At 38.0% G+C, this 25,968-nt stretch overlaps 1 protein-coding gene across 4 annotated transcripts in view; it reads left to right on the top strand.

The window, feature by feature from the left end:
• Positions 1 to 25,968, top strand: part of il1rapl2 (interleukin 1 receptor accessory protein-like 2) — a 425,357-nt gene that overhangs the window by 288,073 nt on the left and 111,316 nt on the right. For all 4 annotated transcript variants that reach the window (XM_044126534.1, XM_044126533.1, XM_044126535.1 and 1 more), the window contains 2 exons: positions 14,829 to 15,015; positions 15,088 to 15,241. In XM_044126534.1, the coding sequence (XP_043982469.1) occupies positions 14,829 to 15,015; positions 15,088 to 15,241 (341 nt within the window). The remainder of the gene's footprint in view (positions 1 to 14,828; positions 15,016 to 15,087; positions 15,242 to 25,968) is intronic.

Below are 25,968 nucleotides of genomic sequence, written 5' to 3' on the forward strand. Positions count from 1 at the left end.
GTAATCGGCTTTAAGCGTCTCTCTTCGGCCACTGTTTGTAAGATCCTTCTGTTCACTCCTGCCCGTTTCGTTCCTACTTCCTGAGCTTCTCTGCACTCCATTTTGAATCCAGCATTACTCATCCTCTCATTGCCGTAACTTTTGAACCTGCAGTTAGCATAGAAAAGACGGAGGCAGTTTTATTCCTGTGAACAATGTCTGGACCTTAAATTGCTTTTGCTGACAGGCAGATAAACGGCTCACCAATTGTCTCTGCTGACTCTTATCCAACAATTACTTTGATTTTTTTCATCTTTCCTGAACGATTTAGAGAATAAGACAAACAGTATTTGTTTGATTCTACCTTATGAAAATAGTCCCTGGTGCTTTCAGTCATTAGTGCACCTGCAGTAGAATAACTTAAATTGAGTTTAAATCGTTTGACAAAAACTGTTTGTCATAAACTCACAACCTGCTGCATTAATTTGGTTCCCAGGAGCTTCAGTACTTTGTAAACACGTTTCAGACCCTGAACAAGTTTTAGTGGGGATTACCAAATATGCAGTTGATCAATGACTGTACAGTTGATCAATGACTGTACAGTTGATCAATGACTGTACAGTTGATCAATGACTGTACAGTGGTTTATCATAAAACTGGATGCCAGTGATTGATCATAAATTAAAAACTATGTCAGACTGGAAAAATGAATATGATTTTAATATGATAAACCGATTTAGATCAATTTTTTTGCTTTCTAGTTATAAATGAGAGCACACAAAGATCAGATGTGGAGTTCCTCAAGGCTCCATTCTCTGGCCACTTTTTAAATATTTTTTTAAATCTACATTATCCTTGTGGCTCAGATTATTTAATACTACAATTAATTTTACAATGTCTGTGCTGACATAAGTTTATATCTCTGTACACCACTTAGCCATTGTTTACTATATTCACAGAACAACTGTATGGGTCAGAATTTCTTGCAGAGTGACGCAGAAAGATTTGGCAGCATTTCCGATATTTGAAACAAAAAACCTAATCGATCATTATCCATTCCAGCTGATATGAAACCCTTATTTTGTGATACGGTTTGAAGCCTAAAACATCTTTGACAGAAATGTGTTTTTGTCAAACATCGTTCCATAAGACAGAAGAATAATACTAAGGAAAGAAATTAATTATATGCAACTTTCTTGTATTGATTATTATCAATGTAAGTACACGTAGACAGACATTTCACAAAAGTCCTTCTTACATTACTCAAAATAAACAAAAACAATCTGAAAAAAATTACTGCAAACTCAGTAAATGAAATAACAGGATTTCTGGCACAAACTGATAAACAATATAGAGATAAGATAGAAATTGCACAGAAGTGGAAACATTTTTAAGACGATGGCAAAGTAATTTGGGATGGGTCAGGAAAATGGGAGCGAGACGCAAACTGTAATCAAAAACAAAGTAGTCAAATTGGAGATGCAGAGGAAGAGGGTAAATAGACAAAACCGAAGACGGAGGAGAGCCGACAGAGAAAAGATGAATTAGACGGACAGACGACGGGAAAGCGAAGGCAGAAAAGCAAGACGAGGAGGGTAAAAACAAAAGAAAAAAAAAATCTATTTTCTCTGCAGGTACAGGGAGCTCAGTGGGGAAAGAAGGCAGGGCATGCGATGACCGTTCAACACCCTCCTCACACACATTATGATTAGGACCACAGCACACACCGCTCACAGACAGACATTACTTAAACAGAAATTGAGACGCATGGTGAGAGCTCCCAGTTTCCCCTCAGGCTATGATGCTACAAGATGGACTTTGCACCAGACCTCCATCCTGGAACACTTGATTGTCTATCCGAGTGAATCAGGGAGGAAATCAGAAAGCTCACATACAGAGCCACACATACAGAGAGGGATGGAGGTGGATGTGTCACAACTCAGCTTGATTTCAGGAAGAAGAGTGATAGTATTTGAATCTATAGAGCTCAACCAGGTAATCTAATTAAAGGGGCAGTATTATGTGTTTTCCAGCCATATAGTATCTTTTTACAGTACAGTTTGTGTTGCCGTAAGTTGTTATAAAATTCCGTAAAATAAATTTGAATTTGATAAATTTGAAATTTATAATTTAACGGCTTCAATTTGGGCCTCTGTCTCTTTAAGAAGCTCCTGCTCTTTCCGAAACTCCGCCTTCAGGAAACCATCATGCTTCGGTATTAACCCCTTAACAGCGTTTTTACCAGCGTTTCATTGAGAAGTAGCTCCTATAATGAGCTCAGCTGATGTGCGTTTTTCGCCAGGTGTTTGCTAATCGCTGCTGGCTAGTCTGAAGGAGCTGAGTGGGACAAAAGCCCAGAAAGTGCAGCTCTGAGGAGGAGTGTCATCCTTAAAGGTGAGGCTAAGTTCCACCAATGCGTTTCACACAGCTGAATGGTTGCCATGGAGATTAAAGGAACAGTCGAGGCAGCACTCCTAGTATGATTTAGAGGAGGGAATAACATTATATCACAATGGAAAGTTCAGAAAAGTTGATTTTACATAACAATGCCGCTTTAAAAAGTTAATCTAATGTTTGCAGATGAAGACTATTAATGTGTTTTTAGGTTTTCCAAGAAATTCTAAGCTTTGTTAATAATCCATCAAAAGAAAGAATGGGATTTGGGAGAGTTGGACTAATTATCTTTCATCTGACCTTCCTCTAGCATGCCAGCCACAAATTTATGTCGGATCATCAGCTCCTTTGGAAAACTAACAGCGCATGAGACAGACTAAATATGACTAAAAATAGATGAATGTGTCAGTCTTTGAGGAGTTTGTGGTGACGCTTTATGCCAATGGAAAACCTAAACCTGAAATTACAATCAGAGCAGCGGAAAGGTGGCAGAAGGCTGTTATTGTGATTCCAGTTTCTACTGAGTCCAAATGTTTACTCATGTGGTAGAAATGGAAATCCTTCTGAATAAAACAATAACTATCTCAGAGTCAGGCTGAAAAAGAAATAAAAAAACAAAATGTAAATGTGTCGCAAAAGTTGTCATAATACATGAACTTATTTACATATTTTGAAAAAAGCTGCACACTTTAATTTACTTAATTGGGATTTTGTGTGTTAGACTCAAGTAGAGCATAATTAAGTGGAGGGGAAAATTAAATAAACATTTTCTAATATTTTATATTATATTTATATTTTTTATATTGCTTTATGATTTTTACAAATCTGAAAAGTTTGAGTTTGAAGTAAATTATCCAAGTCAAAACTTTGCACAGTCGCTTTTTACAGCAATTACACCTTTAACTAATAAACCAAGACTTTTTAGTTTGTTTCTTCAATCTTCAGTCATCAAGTACCTGAATATTTCCTGCCATTATTTACCAAACAGTTTTAGTTGAGTTTAAGAGATAGTGTTTAAAAAAAAACATTTTTTTCACAACTCTCCTTAATTAGATTTCATTTTTAGACTTTGTCATTCTATTGTATCTCTGGCTCTATGTTTGTTGCTATTGCATTTACAAAGTTTATTCTTCTTTATTCTCTTTGTGAACAAACTTGTTAGTTTAAAAAAAATCTACATCTAATATTCAACAAGTTGGTTTCGCTTCAAAACTCGCTAATCATTCATCTGATTTGAGTTCCATTTGGGCCAGCGAGCGGCAATTTTGGCTGCTGTCCAAAATATAAAGCATCTTGCCTTTTATTTACTATATTAAAAAAGAAGCCAGTCTGCTTGGAAAAGGACATTTTTACCAAAAACTGTTCAAAAGTTCACACCTTATGCTGCCAGGCCGCCTCTCTGCTCAGGAACATCCTGCATGAAGAACGACAGAGACAGGAAACAATATGTAAGGCAGAACAGAATAATAAGTGTTAGATACTGAACAAGGAAGTGTTAGATTAGACACTTCATGCCGTGGCTTTTGTCTATGCACTTCTGCACGTCACATTAGAAGGAAAAGAAACACATTTGCTTTAAAAATGAGTCAGTGGCTGAAAATATGTTTGGCATGGTGAGTTTGTATTTTTGGTGCAGTCAAAATGAATTACTGAATTACCCATTACTGAACGTTTACATATTTTTTTGAAGACGTGGTGATTGGTTAGAGATTTTTCTGATGTTGAAGATTAACTAGGACACTTTTTAGTGAAACGACAAAAAAGTTGAATGTTTACACCCCCCCCACACACACACACGAAAGTTTTATAGTTGTTTTATAGTTTTGTTTGACTAACTTTTTGTTTTTATGCTTTTACCGTATTTCATACTCTGGGCTTTTTAGGCTTTTCTTAAAATCTATGAAAGCGGAAAATTGCAGTATTTCTCGTTTTAGTTTTAAACTTCGCCCTTTTTAATTAATAGTCATTTTATTTTTTCAGCGGGGCAAAGACACACTTTGAGTTCATTCATTGGCCTTGAATATTTTTCAAGGTACAAATGCACACATTAGATTTTTTTTTCGTATTGGCCATTACCATATTATGTGGAATTGAGCAGATCTTTCTTGGGATGGCTCCATTAGTTTTGTGCATCTTGGACCTGAAAGTTTGGTCATTTTTCTTGTTGCAAAAATGGCTCAGTCGGAACAATAATTGCTTTGCAATCAGAAAGTTGCCGGTTGGATGGACTTTGGGTAAGGCAATCCTTCATAAGTTTCCTCCTGACCTGCATATTGGGTTATGAATGTGTGGGCATTTCTGAATAAAATTGTCAGTGTGGAAACAGCTTTGACTGGTGACTAGAGAAAGTCTATAGAAGTTCAAAACATTGGATTTTCACAAATGCATGCAGCATTTTTCAGATTATAAGTAATCTTTTAGCATTCTTTCATTTTCACTCAACTTTTCTTTATGGATCTCAGGCATGTTCACCGTTTCATCAGCCATGTGGATTAAATACAGTATGATTTGGTTGCAGAAAGGATTGTTATATTGGCTAATGCAGAGTAACAACTTTACTGGCATTTTAAACCGTTTCTAGGACTCTATGTTTAAATGACTTTACTGTCATTTTAAGATGACTGTGTTGCCTTATCTTGACACAAAGGTCACATGTTAGCATTTTCTTGGCATGTGACTTTTTGGGAGACCTTTTAATCAAAGTCTTTTGCAGCAAATGGTACTTTCTAAACAGTCGGTTTTGGTTTAACATGAGGAGGACATCAGGACTTCCACATGTTTGTTAAAATAATCTTTATGAATAAAATAAAATAATCTATATTAGACATTTCAGGGTTTTCCGTCATTTACATCTTATTTAAAGTCACCGCACTGCATTTCAAAAAGATCAAAATCTGAGTTCAGGACTTTCGTTTTCTTAAAATTATGTATTTTCCAGGCACATAGTGTCATTTTATAGCACAGTCAAGTAGGCCTGTCACAATAACAAATTTTTGTGGAGTGAAGAGAACTGGAGTTGATCCTTTTTTCATCCAGTTTCATCAACAGAAAGAGAGAAAAGGCAGGAAGAAATGATAAAGCCAATAAATTAAAATGAGGTCGATAATTTTCATTTATCATGCGACTAATTGATTTATTGTTTATCGCGACAGGCCTACAGTAAAGTAACTATGTCAACTCGATTTCTTAAAAATATACTGTATATATCATATATGACTTAAAAGAAATGTAACTTTGTAATTTAACACATTGAAATTGGGCCTCTGTTGCTTTAAGAAGCTCCTGCTCTTTCTGAAGCTCTGCCTTCAGGAAGTCATCACAATATGGCTCCTATTTTAACCCTTTAGTGACATTATTATTGAGAAGTGGCTCCTATCATGCACTCAGCAGATGTGCATTTCCACCAGGTGTTTGCTAATTGATTCTGGCTAGTCTAAAGGAGCTGAGTGGGATTGTTGTTCTGTGAAGCAGAAGCTCTGAAGCTTGGAAACTGCAGCTGTGAGGAGGAGCTGCACCTCGAAGGTGGAGCTTGGTCTACCTAGGTGTTTTACGCAGCTTAATGGTTGCCATGGAGACTAAAGGATTTCTCAAACATGCATGAAAGAATCAAGGCAACACTTCAATTATGTTTTTTAAGACCCTTCTGACATTTTAACATGATGTAAAGCTCAAAGCTGATTTTACATCCTACTTCCATTTTAATCTTTGAATGGAGTCCTTCAGGGATTACCTGATATGTTTTGGGTCAATATTATGATGCAGGGTCCAGTTCTGCGTTGTCTTGTTTTTTTCCTGTCATCTGACATTTCTTGAAGCACCCTCTGCTACACAATTAAGATCATGGGGAATTTTGTGATGGTGAACATGACACGTCCTGCTCCATGTTTCACCGTCGCTTTGAGGTTCTTCTTCTGGAATGCTCTGTTTAGTTTACACCAAACATGTTCTCTGTTCTGGCGTCCAATTAATGCTCCCCTATCTGTTTTTCTCACACAAGAAAACATTCCATCAAAGTTAAACGTGAGCAGTTACGAATTGTTGGTCAAATGAAATGACAGTCGATAACAGGCACTTGCAAAAATAGAGTTTGGATGGGGTGAAAAAATATGTCGGTAGACTCTAACAAGGAAGGAGTGGATGGTAAACCGGGAGCAGAGAAGGAGAGAGCGGTCATTTGAAGTTTGTTTGGCAGTCCTCAGTAACTTGGCAGCCATCTACTTTGGTATCGCTCTCATCCCAGCGTGTGCTAACATGTGCCAGTTCATGCCAACGTAAGCCTACTCCTGCTGGCACGGCCAGGAGTGCCTGGGAGAAAAAGCTTTAAGTAAGCTTTACTTTGACACTTTGATGTTGAAGAGGTTTAGGGCTTTCTGAATTCTTTCTGGCCTGGCGGAGATATGAGAGAAAGAGCAGAGACATGAGAGAAAAGGAGGCCGGAGGAGGAGGAGGAGGCAGGGACCCAAGCATGATGATCTGTAAATGATCCAGATTTTACCTTAGGAAATACATATGGTAAACTTAGAATGATCTGAGTCATTTTAGTTGGGTCAACATTCAGCAGAGCCTTAATGTTCATGAACCGCTTTATTTCTGATCATGTGTAGAGTGTATTTTTTAAAAGGGAAATATTGTGTTTTTTTTGGGCACATAATGTCATTTTATAGCACACTCAAGTGACGTTATTACCGTCAGTTGAAAAAAATGCTTTATTTCAAATATGACTTAAGAGAAATTTGTCTCATATAACTTAACACCTTGAAATTGGGCTTCTGTCTCTTTAAGAAGCTTCTACTCTTTCTGAAACTCTGCCTTCAGGAAGTCATTACAACATGGCTCCTCTATTAACCCTTTAAACACGATTTTTACAGGTGTTTTTCTGAGAAGTAGCTTGTATAATGAGCTCAGGAAATACACAGTTCCATCAGGTGTTTGCTAATTGTTGCTGGCTAGTCTGAAGGAGCTGAGGAGGGGACCTAAGTGAGACGGAAACTTAGAAACTGAAGCTGGGGAGTAGATGTGCCTTGAACGCTGTGCTGCGTCCACCCAGGAGTTTTCCACAGTTAAATGGTTGCCATGGAGATCAAAGAACTTTTTCAAACATGTATGAAATAATCAAGACAACTCCCCACTCCTACAGGAACAACATTATAACATGGTGTAAAGCTCAAAGTTGATTTCACATAGAACTGTCCTAAAATTGAGAAGTCAAAACAAACACAAAAAGACTCATATCTTCATTAGGCAGATTTCAGATAAATTTTTCGGATCGCAGTTGAAAGATGTTCAAGAACCAATAATCCTTATATTTGGGCACATAGTTTCTGTCAAGACTGTAGCAGCTTCCTGTTTCATCCTCATCATTCTCTGCATTGTCCAGTGTTTCTGATGATACGCTAATGCACATCTGTAAGAGACAGGCTGAGAGTCTTTTATTTGCCTAAAAGGTTTCCTCTGTGATGTCCTAGATATGTACACTCTTTAATCCTCGGGTATGTCTGCAACACTAAAGAAAAGTGCATAACATAAATTACAACATTTATTCCCCTCTGGGATCAATGGCATGTTTTTTTTTTTATTGAACTGAATTAGGAGTGAACTTTGGTGCCCATCAGGACAACTGGATGCTCACAGCTGATTTGTTCTTTTATCAAAGGAATTACAGTTGATTTAAAGTCAGAATTACCAGTAACTGTGCAAAACTGAGAGGCACCTACAGCAAACTCTGTAGACACAGTGAGCATATGTTTGATGGCCCGTGTGCCGTTAGGCTTATTGTCCACCAGTTTTAGAGTGAACTAGTAAGCTAGCAATTCGTTTCCTATTGGGAACCTGCTTGGTTTTCTGGAGGCTAAAGCTAGCGGCTAACCTGCCCGGCACTAGCCTCGCAATTGTCTTCCCCTACAATTCCAGAGTAGGAGGAATGCTTAAGACATTTTGTTGCTGACAAATATGTTGTTGTTACGACCCGTCTAGGCGGGGCCAGATCGCAACATAAAGGATCCATCCTCTTCAGATCCCCAGCAACCAACACACAAAGTTGAACATTTTATATGATATTTATTGTAAAGAGATGTATTTTCAATTTACAAGGAGTTGAGCGTATAACCTCGGAGTGAGCTAACGCCAAAAACAACAAACAAAAAAAACTATCTGAATATAAACCAACTTACCTAATTAAAAGTAAATAAACCAAATGACAAAAACTTACCTCCCTAACTAAAAAAAACCAGGAGAAAACTAAGAAAACAGAAACGGCAGCTCACTCCTACAAACTCCGAAACGTTACAAACAGTGTGGTCGATAGGGATGGGCCGAGGATGGAACCCCAGGAAGTCCGCGTCACCAGCTTTTATCCGTCCTCTCCGGGAAGCGACCAATCGGACGTCCCCCGTCATCCTCCAGGCACCAATCAAATAAGAAAAAAACACCTGCACACTCAGGTACATAATTAGGTCAAGCGACCCCAGTCGTAACAGTTGTTCTCGCTGACCCTTCTCTCTACACACTGGTGGGGGTGAGGGAGATTAGAGCACTCACAATTTCCAGTTAGCTTCATGGGGTAGCTTCCTTCACAATCACACTGCCGCTTTACAAATGCCACAGCTAAACGTTAGCGATTGGCTAAAATCAAATACAATCATTTAAAACTTCAACAGAGTGTGCGCCGACAAAAAATAATTGCTTGTCAACAACCAGGGGTCCAGAGCGTCTGAATGAAGTGAAGCGTAGATCAAGGAGCTAGCAAGCCCTCATAAACAGCAGGGTTTTTGAGGAAAAACAGCCGTAAACCTTCCTAACAATTTGTGATCGTCTATCCTGTGAACCATTAAGTCAATAGCTGCGTCAAGTTGGAATTATAAGAATAAATTTGCCTAATGGAAATATGTCAATTTTGAAAAAACTGAAATTTTTTAATAAAAAGTTAGCATGCTACAATGAGGTGCTTTTTTCAGTGGACCAAAATTAGCATGTTTTACAAAACTGCAATGGAAACATTTTTTTCAAATCACACAAATTACTAGATCAACAACTGGACGTTGCTGCTGGCAGCACAAAGACGACCACAGGGAGTCGTAGGAGGACGATGGTGCTGCATATTTTATTTAATGACTTATTGTGTCAACAAACTTATTCATGTGTGACTTTTATTTGTGTTTCTTATTTAATGGAAACACTGCAATTGCCAAATTGTGTTGTTTGTTTTTGTTGTTTTTTTTTTTTTTGTCATTGGCGTAAAATCAGCAAAGTTTTGCGCACATTTGTAATGTAAAAGCAGCTACTGTCTCTTTACAACAATCCCATTTTTCAATGTGTCCAGTGAACCTTCACTTCCAGCAGGGGGTCCATACAGCTAATGACTTGGGCCGGCTGTGCTGAGAAATAATTACAAACATCAGGGAGGCTGAACTCAGCTTTAGTTCTTTTTTTTTTTTTTTTTTAAGTGTCACTTAATCGACAGGCATGTTGAAAGTAAAAGCATAAAAAAGAAAGAGTTTAATGAAGTTTCATTACATTCAGCAGTAGCTCAGACTCTTTCGTTTTAACACGGCTTAAAAGGACCTTGAAACTTTAATTACACAAAATAGGCCACTTTTGCCCCCATCGTGATTAATAAACGTCTGAAGATGATGTTGTATTTTCCAGCTGTCAACGTTCAATGTACAAAAAAAAAAAAGCTTGTCACAAGCAGACTTTTTATTCTCATTAAGAGAGCACAGTCAATGTTCAGGCTCGTGTCTGTACGTTGGAGCGTTTTGAGTTCTTCGGGTCGTACTCTTCGGGGTCGGCCGCTCCTGCGTGAGTGCCTGGACATGTGCTGAGGTCCCTGCTCTCCCGCTCGATTCATCTACGTGGTGGACTCTGTAGATTACAAGCGGATGTGGGGATTTTGTTTGTGGCGCGTTTTAAATATTTCATGTAATTGGGATTTCCGTTCCTCCCCAGTGAAAGATGGAAAAAAGAAAAAGCAGAAGCAGTCAAGCTTTAATCTTTTGGGTTCGGTTTTAAAGTTAGACCTCGGAGGATAAACTCAGTCCAGAACAGCAGGTGGTTTTTGTAAGAGCTGCTCAGCAAAATAAACAAATCGACCAAATATATGTTATGGTGAGAGCAGAAACATGGATCAATAAATAATTATGGCAACGTTATGTTGTCCAAACTCTATAGCTTTAGTCTACATTTTGTGAAAAAGCTCAGGTATTAGATCTAGTTTCCACCTACAATGATTGGACACAAAGTAGTGCATGATTATAAGTTGAAGGAAAAGATTTGAACATTTTTGTCCTCTAAAAATGTGTGGCAGACCTTAGTATTAATGCACTAAAATGACGCCTGTCTGATCTATAGTGGGAGTATCATGCTGTGGGGATTAAAGTGTTTACCAGCGTTTTGTTTTTTTTTGTTTTTTTTTTAATTTCTACTCAAAGTAGAACAGTTAATTTCTGATTTGACCATTCAGATATAAATTACCATCACTTTGACCCTACCGTCACCATTTCTCGACATGTAGGCTTGGTGACCTCGCTCTTTGAGGGTCTGTCACTCTAAATGGCCGTTGAGATGGACAGAAACATCAGTAAATATATCCCACTTTTAAAGGGAGACGTTATCGTCTCCAGAATGATGTGGTCCGGGTTGGCGGCTGGCTACTTTCCTCCACTGGGTAGTTGTTGCAACCAGCAAAACGCTCCTTTGTCATAACAAATTACACCAGAAGTGGTTTCCTTGCAAACCAAACGGCAGGCCCCAAAAAGCATGGAGGGAATCTGAAAATACACCTGTTGCCAAGGAAACGGTCGAACCGATCTGAAACGTGGCTCATCTTTAAGATTTCCTCCCATGTAGCCAATTACGGTACAAATAGTGTCAAAAATAAGTGTCTGGGGATCCAACGCTGTTTTATTCTTTCCCACCTAATCTGCTGTTATTACTGATTTTGAGGATCCTACTGTATAAGACATTGAGTTTTCATTTATACTAACCGTTTGTTTCTCCTTTTATCAGTAACCACAGATTGATTCCAAATTGGATATTTTCTTGATTGCGTTGCGGCGGAATGGAAAACTGACTCACCGCACTGTATTTAATTCAAAACCCCCAAAAACGATTCCATTATTTCCTCTCTTTTTTTTAGCCTAGAGATCTTTTTCATCAGTAATGCGCTGCGCAATGACAGGATGTTTGTGGCATTTATTTATTTTTTCCCCAAACAAAGATTTATTTATTTTTTCCCCTAACAGTCATTCTAATGTGTTCTGAACAACACCAGATACGAACACACACCCACACGCAGAGTGAGCTTTTCCGTGAGCAAGATTTGCGCAGCGTGAAACACATGCGTTTGACATGTCGTTTGCATTGCAGTCCAACTGAATCACAGGCTTTATCATGAGGTATACATAATGCCTTTTTGTGTGTTTGTTTGTTTTTTTCCCCCCGTTTAATGCGGGTTGGACACAATGACAAACAGAAGGAAACGTGAAGGAGACACATGTAACCGTACACTGGATCAGTTCAAAAACAGAAGAAATCAAAGTAAGGAAAATGATTTAATATGTAATTCTTGATTCTTGGGTCGATGAGAAAATCCTCCATCTTTGCATGTTTCACTCTGTCCGTTTATGTAGAGATTTGCTAAGTACCGTATTTTCTGGAATATAACCCAAACTCTTTTTTTTAAATATAATTTCCTGCCACTTAAAGTCAAGTAGAACTCTTGACAGATGTTTTGACTTTCTGATGTTAATTCAATCTAAAGGTCTTAAATCAAGCACTAAAGAGGTAGTATTATGTATTTTCTAGGTGCCATTTTATAGCACAATTAGTAACAATGTTACCTTCAGTCCTTATAAAAATTCTGTATCAATGAAATACAATGTTTATATTTCGAGAAAGAAATGATTTTGCTATGAAACCCAAAGGAGTTGACATTTTCTGGCCTTATTTGAATATCTCTGTTCAGGTTACTGTCTCATCTGGTGTTTTATATATGAAGTCAAAATACAATCCCATGTTATATTTGTTGACTTTGATTTGATCATGTTCACTTTGTGTTGCATTCACACTGAAGGTTATGAGGTTTTGTGGTTCTGTTTTAGGTGTAGCTGCTTTTCATTTGTTAATTATATATGAAATGCAACCCTTTGAGATACTTTAAGGTTTCTTCCATTTCATTCGCATTCGGAAAGTGCGACAATGTATTAGCTCAATTGTAGACAGAGAAAAAGGAGTCCAAAAAACAGATTTTATAGGAAAAATAAAGATTTCTGAGCTTGAAAAGTTGAACATATTTTTGAAAATTTTCTCAGTTTCAGAAGTCTTTTTTTTTTTTTTTTTGACTGTCCAAGATTTTCTACAAAAAACTTGAAAATTTCTGAGTTTATTTCTTTGCAAATTGAAATGAATTTCAATTTTTGCCGTTTTTTTTTCTCTCACAAATTTTGGTCTTTTGGAGCTCTGAAGTTGTGCAAATGTTTGACTTTTGGAACTGATTAACTTATTTCTTTTTGTTTGTTATTTTTGCTTGCTCTAGAAAATAATAATCCTCATTGTTTTCTCTCTCTTTCTCTCCTGGCTCTGATACGCCATCACAGTAAAGTGACCCAAACTGTTTTTAATGCAGTTGATCTGAGCTGTACTTTAGGGACAAACAAGTCCAAACACATTCAAGCATCTCCTAAAGGACTGCTTGATGTGTGTGTGAGAGTAAGACGGACTGAGAGAGAGAGAGAGCTGGAGAAAACCACCAGAGCTTCAGAGAACCGTAACAGAATCTATGGAGATGAAAACAAGATGCTGCAGGTTGGAGAGATTGATGATGAAGCGCTGGGTGGATAAAAAGCTTTCCAAGTTCAATGCTCAGTGGTCTTAGTTAGGTCAGTGACCCAAATCCCAGCGGCCCCTGTAAGACACACACACACTCAATTGATGGGATGAGTGGTTTAGATCCACTTAGATGAGAGGTTGTGGTTAAAGGACAATAGGTGAGTGTGTGTGTGTGTGTGTGTGTGTGTGTGTGTGTGTGTGTGTTGCGGCGGATGAAAGAGAAATAGATCAATGTTGCTTTGTGTCTCGAGGTTAACTTGGGAGAAAACACCAAGCTGAGACCTCCCTACACAAAAACATACAAAACCCCCATCACCTTCAGCACAATCTAAGACTTTAAGTCCAAATTTAAGTTGAAAACGTTGAAGTCGCCTTCTTTAATCCTCTGACTTAGGGTCACCTCAAGGGCACGTCGGCGTAACTTCATTGTGGCAAAATGCAGAGTGAGATCACAAGCTAGTAGAATGCTAACAGGTAGTCAGATGTTTACATGGTCTCAGACCTTCAGTGACGTCCATGATGCCCTCTACAGTAGCTTAGGAGGGCCATAATTTGACAAAACATACCCACAACAGTGCCTGGAGGTCCGCTCGGCATTCCAGCCGTGAAAATGAAGCGAAGACCGTTTTACACAGTTTCTGTTTTGAGCAAATGGAGGGATGACTCATGTCACTGTTGTTGTGGCTAATCCTTAGATGGCTAAACAAATCGGCTCCAAACAAACCCACTCAGATTGATTCAAGAGTCCTTTCACGCCTCAGAGCTGCAGGGCTGCGGATGCAAGATATGGTTTTATATTTAACTTTCCCAACATAAACGATATGCCTAAATGTGTGCGATGCTGCATATTTTGGTATTGATTTGACGCCAAGTAAATACAAGGCCGGCATCACGGATGTCGATACCGATTCAGATGCTTTTGAAGTTCGATATGTCATCAAACTTCTGACCTGGAAGTGTTTTTGCTGCCTTCGACATATTTTGTTCACACCTGGAACAGAATTTGGACAAACTTTACAGGCGTCTGCAAAATACTTTTAACCACGTATTTTTGTGTCTGCAAAACAATTTCGCACAGCTTCACAAGCTTGGTCAAACATGTACAAATAACTTACTTTAATTTGTTCAGTCAGCGCCATTAGGTGTTTAATGTGAAATAAATAATAAAAAGATGAGGTCAAACAAATAAAAAGAATTGCAACAAGCTTTCTTTCAAATGATTCAGAAAGTGCAATTAGTAATTCTGAATATAAAGTAGACAATAAACCCTGACGTTGCATAGAGAACAAAGCTTAGAGTTAGACTGAATAGATCTGCCTGCATTGATAGGGCACATTGTCACAATATCTTACGGATCGTTGTATCGCTTCAGCTGTGGAATCAGCTCCCTGAAAACCTGAAGATAAGAAGAAACAACAAACTACTTTAAATCAGGACCAAAGCTGTTTCTTTTCAGTCTAGCTTTGCCGTAAATTTAAAATATTTCTCTTTTTTACCATGTCTTACTGCTTTGTTTTATGCACGTCAACACCTCTTCCTTTTATTAGGGAATGCTCAAAAACTTTAATTCTGCAAATATGCTATATCTCCTAACATGACCATTTTGGCATTGCTCCTTGTGACCTCTTCAGGAACTCGACATACTGCATGAAAGTGTCCATGTCGATGACCGTGGAGGAGAGCGACGAGGGGAAGTGCTACAGCAGCAAAATCCGGCACATGGAGAAGGCCGAGGTGACCCACAGCAAGATGATCACCTGTCCCGACATCGAAGACTATCTGGCTCCGTACAAACAACCGCAGATGACCTGGTATAAGGTACGGCGCTGAAAACGCACCATCACCTCTTCTCCCGGAGTCCGCTTCAGCTAAACTGGAGTCTCCTGTTAGGAGTGCGAGCGAGTGGAATGGAGGAGCTCCGTTACTGTCAACACTACGCACGTCTGGATTCCTGAGGTGGAGGAGGGCGACGCCGGGAACTACACGTGCGAACTGCAGTACGGATCCAAGCAGGTGCGACGAACAACGCAACTCAAAGTCACAGGTAGGAAACGATTTGTGGCTGCGTGGCTGGGGGATCTCGAAAGAGGCTAAAGGATATGTTACACCATGAGTACAAGAAAGGCTGATTGGAGGATCTGATCCATTATTTAAAGGGGCAGTATTACGTGTTTTCCAGCTACATAATGCCATTTTGTGGTACCATCAAATGTTATAAAAATGATATATATGTCAACCATGACTTACAATGTTAAAAGAAAAGTCATAGAAATTTAACTTAATTTAGTGCCTTGATTTTGGACCTCTGTCTCTTTAAGAAGCTCCTGCTCTTTTTGAAACTTTGTCTTTAGGAAGTCATCACAACATGGCTGCTCTATTGAACACTTAAAGTGTTTACCAGCGTTTCAGTAGCTGCATTTCAATTATAAATGTGCGCTAAAATTTGTCAATGTTCTCCAAATGTCGAAAAAAGAAAAACAATTTGGGAATTGTGATACAAATAAAATCACAAGAGGAAGTTTGCTCACCTGATAAATCATTAAAATCCATTCTGCGCCATCATCCTCCAACTACCTCCTGTCTTCTTCTTCTTCATGGTCATCTGGTTGTTGATCATGTGACTCGTTACTGTCTGGAAAAAATGCATTGCAGTTTTCCCAAATAAACCAATTTTGATACGGCCCCCCCCAAAAAAACAAAAACAAAAAAAAACACTATCCTCCTGGCAAAATTTCTTGTCGAAAAATGAGAGTTTTTTTGTTGTTTCTTTAATTGCTGTGTCTCCATTCTGCCAATTCATTTTTGAAATGTCAAACTGTTCAATTTTTACGGTCAATGGAAATGCAGCTACTGAGAAGCAGCTCCTGTAATGAGCTATGCTGAGTTCCACCAGCTGTTTGCTAATTGCTGCTGATTAGTCTGAAGGAGCTGAGTGGGGAAGTCAGCAGCTCCAAGGAGGAGCTTTGTCCTGGAAGGCGGAGCTAGGTCCAACCAGGCATTTTACACAGCTGAATGGTTGTCATGGAGATCAAAGGATTTCTCAAACATGTATGAAAGAATCAAGACAACACTCCAGGTGTCTTTTTGATGAGGAACAACATTATAACATAAAGTAAAACTCAACAAAGGTAATTTTGCATAATACTGCCTCTTTTAGGGTCTATAACTTTGAGTTAAGAAATGGAATGTAAGAAAAATGTATTTTAAGCACATCTGCCATCCAACTTGTCTGTCCAAGTACAATATATATGAATTTTATGCAGTCAGACATTTTTGACAAACTAACAAGAATGAAATAAACTGCAGCGTGAACAACTCCTCTACCTTCTCTGAACGTTTAGCAGCCCTCCTAACTCCAGAGCATCCATTACTTTGACAGATGACCGGACTCAGCAGTGCACCATTCATCATTACTTCAGCACTTTTAAAGTTTCTTTAGGCACACTTTACAAATGTGCCCTAAAACTGTTGAGTAGCTTTTTATCCCTGTCATTTTTGAATGTTTTTTTTCCCTCCTGTAATTTAACTACATAAACATAAAAACCCTCGGTGACTTTTTATCTAACTTTGACTTGCCAGTCACCACGGGACCCAGAGCCGACGTGGCCGGTTCATGTGTGTTTTAGGGAACCGGGTCGCTCTTTGCCACCTACTTGTGTTTTATTATTATTCCTTCTGCAGCAGATTGTCGGTTTCTCTCAGCAACAGCAACATCTTGAGGATTGTTTTTACGTTGCACAGCAGTTCATAAACATTTGCGACAGTCTGGTTTCCCGTAAATCCAACCTCCTCTGCGCTCCGACGGTAATGCAGGCCGACAGATTTCCTGAAGTGCTTTAAAGCGCCGTGATTAGCAACATGTTAAAGCAGAACAATGTCCTTTTAGAGTGTGCCCTAAAACATTTAACGCTCCATTTCACCACACTTTTTTTTTTCTTTTCTTTTTTAAATCCCACAGCCGAGTCTGTGCTGCTTTCATCCAGCACTTTGCTGCACTGTGCTTCAGATGTGCAGCTACCTCTTGCAAAGCGGAGCTGACATGAACAGGCGCTGCTTCATTTTTCAGAGAATTATTCACCGCGCTGCCCGGGTTCCCTCCACCGCTGCAGAGGAGAGCAGAACCAGAAACCATGCAGATTCTTTTACATTTTTCCCTCACTGAACATTTTTCTTTAATGTGACAACTTAAGTCAGTTTAATTGGTTTATGTTAAAACGCAGTAGGATGCAAATAACGTGTAGAATTGCGAACAGCAGTTGCATTTTTTGTTGAAAGTGAATAGTAACATCTTAGTATAATTTAGTAATAGTCACAAACTTTATAAACTTTATAATTAATCTCACACTTGGGATATAATTCTGAGTAACAAAGAGGAGCTTTCACTTCTCATTTAAAAAAACATCTTAAGACAAAAAAGTGTGAACATTTAGTTTATGCAAGGAGATATAGATTTCATGGTGGTTTTTATATATTTCCTATTCTGCAGTTTTATTTTATGTTTTTTATCCCTGCATTTATTATTGTGTTTTAACATCAACCTGACTGTAATCTCATGATTTTACACATAAATGATCACTGACACGTATTTTTCCATTTTTAAAAACAAACTTGAACTTTTTTTTCTTCTTCTATAGCACTTTCCAAGCAGTATTGACCAAAGTGCTTTACAAGATGAAACGCATAAAACCATAACTCAATAAATCAGTGCTAGCTAAAAACACAAGCACAATAAAAGAAGGCAAAAAATAAAAATACTAAAAGTTAAAGATCAAAAGCTCTTTTCAAATAAATGGGTTTGAAGTTTGGCTTATAATTTTAATAAACAGATAGATAACTTTATGATGCAATTTGCTATATAAATTTATGCCAAAACTGCATCCATCAACCTCCTGGTCAGAAACAAGCAGCAGTAAAGTCTTGGCATCGTCAGTTTACAGTGGAGTTTGACATGAATGCTAGTTAGCATAGCCACCGATGACGGTAGATAAATAGTGTTCCCTTTAATGCTAGGCTGTGTCTCCACCATTACCATAGCTGCAGCACACCGGTTGTGAACAGCGCATACATAAACTTGATTGACAGCGCTAAGTCCCTCCTCCTGCCTCTGATTGGTTGTTTCTGAACATAATGAATGAGTATTTCATCATGAAAATACTACAGTGACAGATTTTATGATTTTATGACATTCCAAAGTCAGCAATATCTTTTGCCCTCTATACAAGACAAGTATTAAGTGTATGTTTTCTTTTCCACCTGTTCAACAGAACAAATATATATCTTTTGGAATATTTCCACTGATTTCCAGCTGCTCCTGAGTTAAAGCCCTCAGCTGTTGATTCTGTGCCTGCTGGCAGAAAGAACGTTAAATTGAGACTGAAGCAGGGGGAGAGAAAAAGGGAGAGCCTGAAGACGCCCTCTCGGCTATGGTGTTAAATACAACGAGTCAAAGTAAAAGCCCTGGAAATGGATCGAAGCCGCATCTGGGGACATGTGTTGTGAATTTCACACTCTCAGCGCACCTCATTTAAAGCTTCTCTGTTCCCTTTAAATATTTACAACCCTCTAATTAACCGCTGTACCTCAGGGAAGTGTACACTTTGTTGGGGTGGGTAATCTCTCGTGTTTATAAAGCTGTTTTTAGCCGGCAGGGTTCGGGGGGATATCCTGTGTAGACTTGCTAAACTGGAACATTTTTATTGCGGCACTAACGACTTGTTGTGAAGCCGTTTTGCTCGGAATTATGTTCCCAGGAAACTAATTGTTTTCATAATTGTGTTTTGGGGGGGAAATAATTGTGCTCTAATTGAATGGCTCTTTATGGTGCAGTGAGTTATTTTCTTTTCTTAAGATTCTGAAGTCAAAGGAAACTATTTAGATGTCTTGGAAGGTTTATTGAGATCAGATCAAAGCTCTTTAGCATTTTTTGCCTGTGATTTTTACCCTTTTCAATAATATTCACAGTGAAGAGAGAGATTATATTGGCTGCAGCAGCTGAATGGAGTTGGTAGGTATGAACAATAATTCTGACCGTGACTTTACATTTCCAAAATTTCCAACTAGATAATACGGCTGAGAAACTTATCACGATATAAGCGTTTCATATCAGTCGATATTGATAATTATTGATTTTCTTTTTGTTTGAAATGTGTGAAATACAACCAAACCTTTCCTGTTTTATCCACAGTTGTCACTTGATCTCATTTATTTTTTATTTTTAAGCAGTTTTCTTAGCTGGCTGTGAGTAGGCCTGTCACGGCAACAAATTTCGCCAGACGATAAATTGTTCCAAAACTTATTGCAATAAACAATATTGTTATTTTGAGACAATTTTCAAGTAGTAACGGATGAAGTAGTAATGCAAGAACACTTTCTCAACGATCAATAAACTTGAAATTCTGAAGCACATTTAAATATTGGAACTGGAAGACATTTTAAATATCCAAAATACCTAAAAAAAAAAACAACAGAAACAACAAACAAAATGATTACTGAAGTCTCAGTAGACAAAATTGTCTTTCAAGAAAGAGATAGTTGAGACCAAAGCAACAGATTCAACTACAGTTTTGGTAGGAAGACAGAGAGAAAAGTAAAACAATAAATCAAGAAATAAAAATTATTGAGTTTGCTTTAGTTTGTCATGCGTTGGATTGATTTGTTGTTTATTGTGACGGGCGTAGCTGTCAGAGATTGACTGGCCAATATCTTTTCTCTGCCTACATCCCCCAGAATGCAGTGCAGTTCTGGATTGAAGTTCTGTGAAATGATTGAAAATTCTTTCTGACATATCGCGATACGTTCTGTTATTGATTTATTGCCCAGCCCCAGATCCAAACTGTTCCACAGAGTCTGAGCTGCTGGTCGTTTCTGCAGTGGACAATAATAACCTGGCATCAAGGCCAACTTTCAATTAACCGATTTGTAAAACTCTTCAGCAGCTCAGAGTATAAAATTACTGTTGTTGAACAATGTTTACCAAAAACCAATTCCCAGTTTTGTTTCTATCTTCATGCATCGCAAAACGATTTCATGTCGTCATGAAATGAGGAAGATTTTAAAATCTCATGTCTTTTATCGTCTTCTTTTTGCATTGACCCAACCTCACTGTACGTTAAAATACTGTTGACAGAAGCAGGACAGCACTTTATTGAAGACTGTGGCCGTATTTATTAACTCTGGAATATCTCTTAAAGCTTTGCATGTTTCAGGCGTTGCCAGATCACTATCAAGCTTTTTCAACCTCATTGGGACATTTTATCAAGGTCGTCCAGCAGCTTTGGATCCAAATATGTGTAGCAGTCATAAAAAATGCAACTAAGCTATTAGGGACATCATCATCATCATCATCATCATCATCATAAAACAAATGTAAACATTGTAAGTGTTGTGAAAAACTCCACATACTCCACTTTTTCGTTGCTGTGAGAGCTGCAAAATCAAACCAAACAGTCCTTTCCTTTGTGTAAAACGCAGTGAGCCGATTATGTGAATAATACATTCTGTGTTGTGAGATATAAATACTGAATTAGTGAACTTGTTCTGTCTATTTGCTCTGATATACCCAGCCTTTACCAAGCTTAGGTATCTTAGTACTTGAGTTCAACTGGGAAGACAAAAACAAAACGTGAAAAAAGCAACTGGTGATAAAAAAAACAGATCAAATGCACATGGACGAAGTAGAGATTACTGTTTTGTCTTTTTCGCTTTGTTTTGTAAATGCTTTTAATTTCTTTATGAGAAACAACCAAATTCAGGATTTTTCACCAATCTAAAAACTTGGTGTGGATAATATGGCATTGTATTTTTATACAAGTTTAGAAAACAAATGATTAAAAAGCAACAGTTTTTAACCCAGAATATATACTGTGACTGAATCTTTCTCTGATATCCAACAGGTGAGACCTGTAGTATATGATATAATGATAAAAAATGTCAGCCATATTTATTCATATTGACATTTTAGGTTAATATCTTTGGCATTAGTCCTGTTAGGTGTAGTCAGTAACCATAGGTTGACTTTTCTAGTTAGAATCAGCTTGTAGCATCATTTATGGGCCATTCTTCGATGTTCCAGTTGGTTAAGCCAGATTTGTCAATGAAAACCCAGTTATGTTGAACCTCCAGCGTGGCTCCTGTTTCATTAGTTCAAATGAAACAGAAAGTCTCTGTTGTTGTTTTAGTTATCTACCTGCCTGTTGCTGGTGAGCCAGTTTTTTCACAATGAAGGTAAGACGCATCAGATTTGTACAGAACCCCCCGGCCCCCAAAAAAGTAGAGATTTTAACAAAACAAATGCCAAACCTCTGAGGTTCACTTATTTTAAAAAGTCAGTCGGTTGCTATGACACTACCACCACCATTTTTGATTAATGTTAGGATGTTTGTTTTCTGAAATGTTGTATCAGTTTTACAAGCTACAGCTTCTTTCCCACATCAGAGCCCGTCATGAACGCCACTTACTATAGCCACCAATGGCGGTGTATTAACAGTTTTCCTGCGATGGGGAACAGATCACAGAGGAGGTGATTGACAGCGCTAAGACCCTCCTCCTGGCTCTGATTGGTTGTTTTTGACCGGGAGTGTTACATTTTGGCAGACCGCTATAGTAGCAATCTAAAGTTTTTTTCCCCCCACAGATTATCTGTCTCCTACAACATTGTGACAACAGTGACAGTTTTAAAACCAATATATAAAAAAATCAACTGATGTTTTAAAAAGAATAAAAGTGACATGCTGTAGCTGTAAGTGGCAAAAAAGTTAAAACAAAAGAAGTCTTTGAGGTGGCAGACCCATTTATACGGCACTGTAGAAAAAGTATTCAATACATAGAGGATGGTGAGCATGCATATAGTAGTATCATTTACTCTGTGATACTGTTTACAAATTCTATTATGTGAATAACATTTTACCTTTTAACCTTTGTTTGAATTGCTGTGACAAAAGTAGGGCAGATGCTATAAAACTAACAACTTTCTACAAACAGCAGTGTTGGGAACAACGTTTTTTTTTGTCTTTTTTCTCTCTCTGGCTGTCATATGACATTCACTAGAGTCCTTTTTTTACATTATGCAACACATGACTGACGTCCGGAGGCTGTTCAACGCAACAGTTTTGAGCTAATTGTTCTAATTGTTCCTGTAAACGGAGTTTTTTTCTGCATTCTTCCTAGTGATAAATCCACTGTCTACCTCTTGGTTTCCCCCCCTTTTCCATTCATGCACTCTTTATACCAAAACCATAAAAGAAAAAAAAGTCATCCATATTTCAGAAGCGTTTCAAAGTGAAATGTGTGTTAGCAAAGTACACAGCATTCGGGCTAAATTTAACAGCTGAGCATTTCTGTGCCAGAGTGCTTCATTGTGTGAGTGAAATAAATACAGTTCGAGTGAAAACAAAAAGAACAGCAGAGGTACGGAGATAAATTACCGTGGTGCAAAATGTTTGTGAAATCAATAGAATATTGTCTGATGTAATGATATTTGCTCCACACAGGAGTTTCGCCTCTTCAGCGATCTTATATGCAATACAATATCTGGGACGCCAGATGCATTTAAAAGTACTTTGCTTTTACCTTTGAACCCCTGTCAGGTTACTTTTACCCTTTTATTATTTTTTAATTCACCTGGTCCCCCAGTACCTGACCTCCTTACTATTTCTTTTTTACTTCTAAGTAAAAATGATGCACGACAAGTGACGTGGCACACTGTTTCTGATATGTATTCGCCAGCACTATACACTACAGACCAAAAGTTTGGACACACCTTATCATTGAATTGTTGTAATTCAATGAGAAGGTGAATTAGAACAATTCACCTTCTAATTCAATGAGAAGGTGTGTTCAATGAGAAGGACACAACCTTCTCATTGAATTCAATTAGAAAGTGTGTTCAAACTTCTGGTCTATACTGTATATTATCATCTTCCTAAAATAATGGCCAAAGTCATTTTTTTGCCACAAGGGCTTCTGTTTGCCGAAATCATCAGTTTCACCACTTGAATTGTAAAAAGTTGTTTTTATTCCTTTCTTAAATGCAGTGGCAAAAAATTTACAATAATACTATCCAAAGTTAGTCGTAATTTAAAAAAAAAATTTTACCTTTATGTTATTAAAGCTCAAGTTTAATCAGTAATACTTTTACAACAAATTTATGTCAGATCATGATTTCTTGGTTAATGACTAGTTGTCATAAGACATTTTGAATAATGTCAACTTTGTATTAAAAGTGTCATGATTCACCTAATGACACTTTATGACAACAGTCATAAATATTCTTGAAGACGTACTCATGTTCATGACAGGTGTTATATTATGTTTGTGACGGAGTCATGACAGTCTTATTTACAACCCATCAAATAAAGTGTTAGCAAAACCTTAATACAGCTTGTATGCATTTAATCAGAATATCCTTTATTTTTTATATTCTGGTCTCTATGGTAATAGTAGGACTAGCAAATTGGAAATGCAGTAGAGTAATCATTTATTTCTCCCTCAGTTGTTCACCAGCAAGTGACAGAAAAACAAAATGATACACATAAAACACTGGTGAAAATAAAAACAAAAAAAGTAAACTGTAAGTAGTTTTAAGCAGCAACTTTCTCTTTTTGTCAATAAAAACAACAGATGAGCATCTAATTCCACCCACTATGCTGTGGTTAGCAGTCAGAAATAAACAAGGATACCACATGCTAAGAGTTCCCACTTTTGTACAGTAACTTGTGATTGAGATGACCAATATATTCTCTCATTCAACACAAAGTGAAGTCGTGCCTGTTGGTTTTTCCTTTTCCGTGTTTATATTGAAGCATTCAGTCACCAGCAAGCACGCATTAGGATGTGGCGGTGCATCATTAAACATTTAGGATTCATAAATGTTTCAGTGTCCGTCCGAGTAAGATTGTAGTGTTTTACGTTAAAGTGACCAGAGCGCTCATTTGGACACGAAGCCAATCTGTTCGGTTGTCAGATTGATGAGGACTTTGGTTTTGACCAAAGACACAAAGAAACGGCAAAGAAACTGTTGTTGGTGGTACAGACTTTTTTTCTGTTATTTGAAAAAACGTAATGCAAAACACTCATCATATCTAATTTAAGCTAACCTCTAAACTATTTAGCTGTAAAAGTGACTTTTTCCAGAAGACCTTTACATATGGTAATAGGTTACATCTTTGTAAGTTTTGATTAGCTGCAAATTACACAAATAAAGGACAAATAGAGAAAGCTAAGTAAAGAATTAATAAATAACCCGAAAATATTTCAGTGAGAGCTGTTGATCTGCTGTTTTTTATACCACCAATCACATCAGACTTTGTCACCTTCCTAAACATTTCACATTGTAGCATACACAATACTACATCTAGCTGAATCTGAGATATATATATGTCTTACATGTGAAACAATGCAATAATGAAAATGGAACTATACTTTCACAGTATTTACCCACTTATAACATTAATTTCATGCTAAACTGTGCAAACTCTTTGTCTGCAGTGAAGAAGATTCGACTCGCCTGACAAAGGACAGCTGCAGCTCTTTCTGACCTGTTTTTAAGTATTTCAGTTAACAATTATTTACCTGCTTGGGGACTCTTATAGCTGTGCATATAACACTGAGTTAGATCCTTTGACGTGGAAAAACTTAGCATGTATTTAGAGGCAAATGTATCGCAGCTAGGGATGCAACTCATCAATTAATGAGTTAATCTAAAGTTTGATAGAATTGATTGAGTGATTGATAAGTGGACATTTTCTTAAAAACATTTTCTCTTGTCTCAAAATGGCCAACCATTTCTCCATAACAAAAAGGTCTATATTTTCATAATATGCTGACACCGCTGCACCATGTAGCAACTTGGCTGAATGAGCCCTATGGACCTTACGACAGGGGCCGCTTTTCATTGGCTGATGCCCATTCAACGTGGTCACGTGCGTGGCCGTCTCACAAACACACGCTTCCCGTTAGCTAAGAACAGCATAATAGCAGCACTGATACAACTTCTACACCTTGAAGCCTGTCTGCTGCACAGTCTTACGTTAGCTAAACAGATCAATATGCAACGTGTACTGTATCTGACACACACTAAAGATTTTATTTTAGCAGAAAAGGCTTTGGACTAAACTGTTCTTCATGTTAGCCACTCTAGCACCAAGTATAGCTGGTCAATCAACCATCGCTGTGTTCAGGGAAGCACTGATTAATAATCGAGAAATAAATTTCAAGCCTGGAAACTTGATATCGTAACGGACTGAACGTTATGGTTTGTTTTTTTTTTGTTTTTTTTCCCCCCCACCAGGGGGTCCTTTTTGTGGGCTCTAGTGTCCCTTTTATCATAGTAGGCTGACAGGAAAGGGGGAAGGACAGGGGGGAAGACATGCGGCAAATGTCTTCGGGTCCGGGAATCGAACCCGCGACGGCCGCGTCGAGGACTGAAGGCCTCCAAACGTGGGGCGCGCTAACCTCTACGCCAACGGAGCACGCCCCGAATGTTATGTTTTTAACGTAATCTTTGCTCGTCTTGCGGGGCGCAGGCGGTTGCCACGGTAACAGGTGTGCTTAAACTACAAAGAGAGAGAGAGAATAAAATGGTACGAGTGGTTTTGAGTTGATCTGCTGTTCGGGTTATTTTACCTTTGTGTACCTTTGCTGTGGCGCATTACAGCCGCTGTAGTTTCTAAACGTTGGACTCATTACCTCGTTCGTTTGTGAGTATACGTCATTCATAACAAACATCAAATAGAACAAATATATTTAATAACATTTTAACAAACAAATGGCTTT

The sequence above is a fragment of the Gambusia affinis genome, linkage group LG09 (assembly GCF_019740435.1).
Source record: "Gambusia affinis linkage group LG09, SWU_Gaff_1.0, whole genome shotgun sequence".
NCBI classification, from domain to species: Eukaryota; Metazoa; Chordata; class Actinopteri; order Cyprinodontiformes; family Poeciliidae; genus Gambusia; species Gambusia affinis.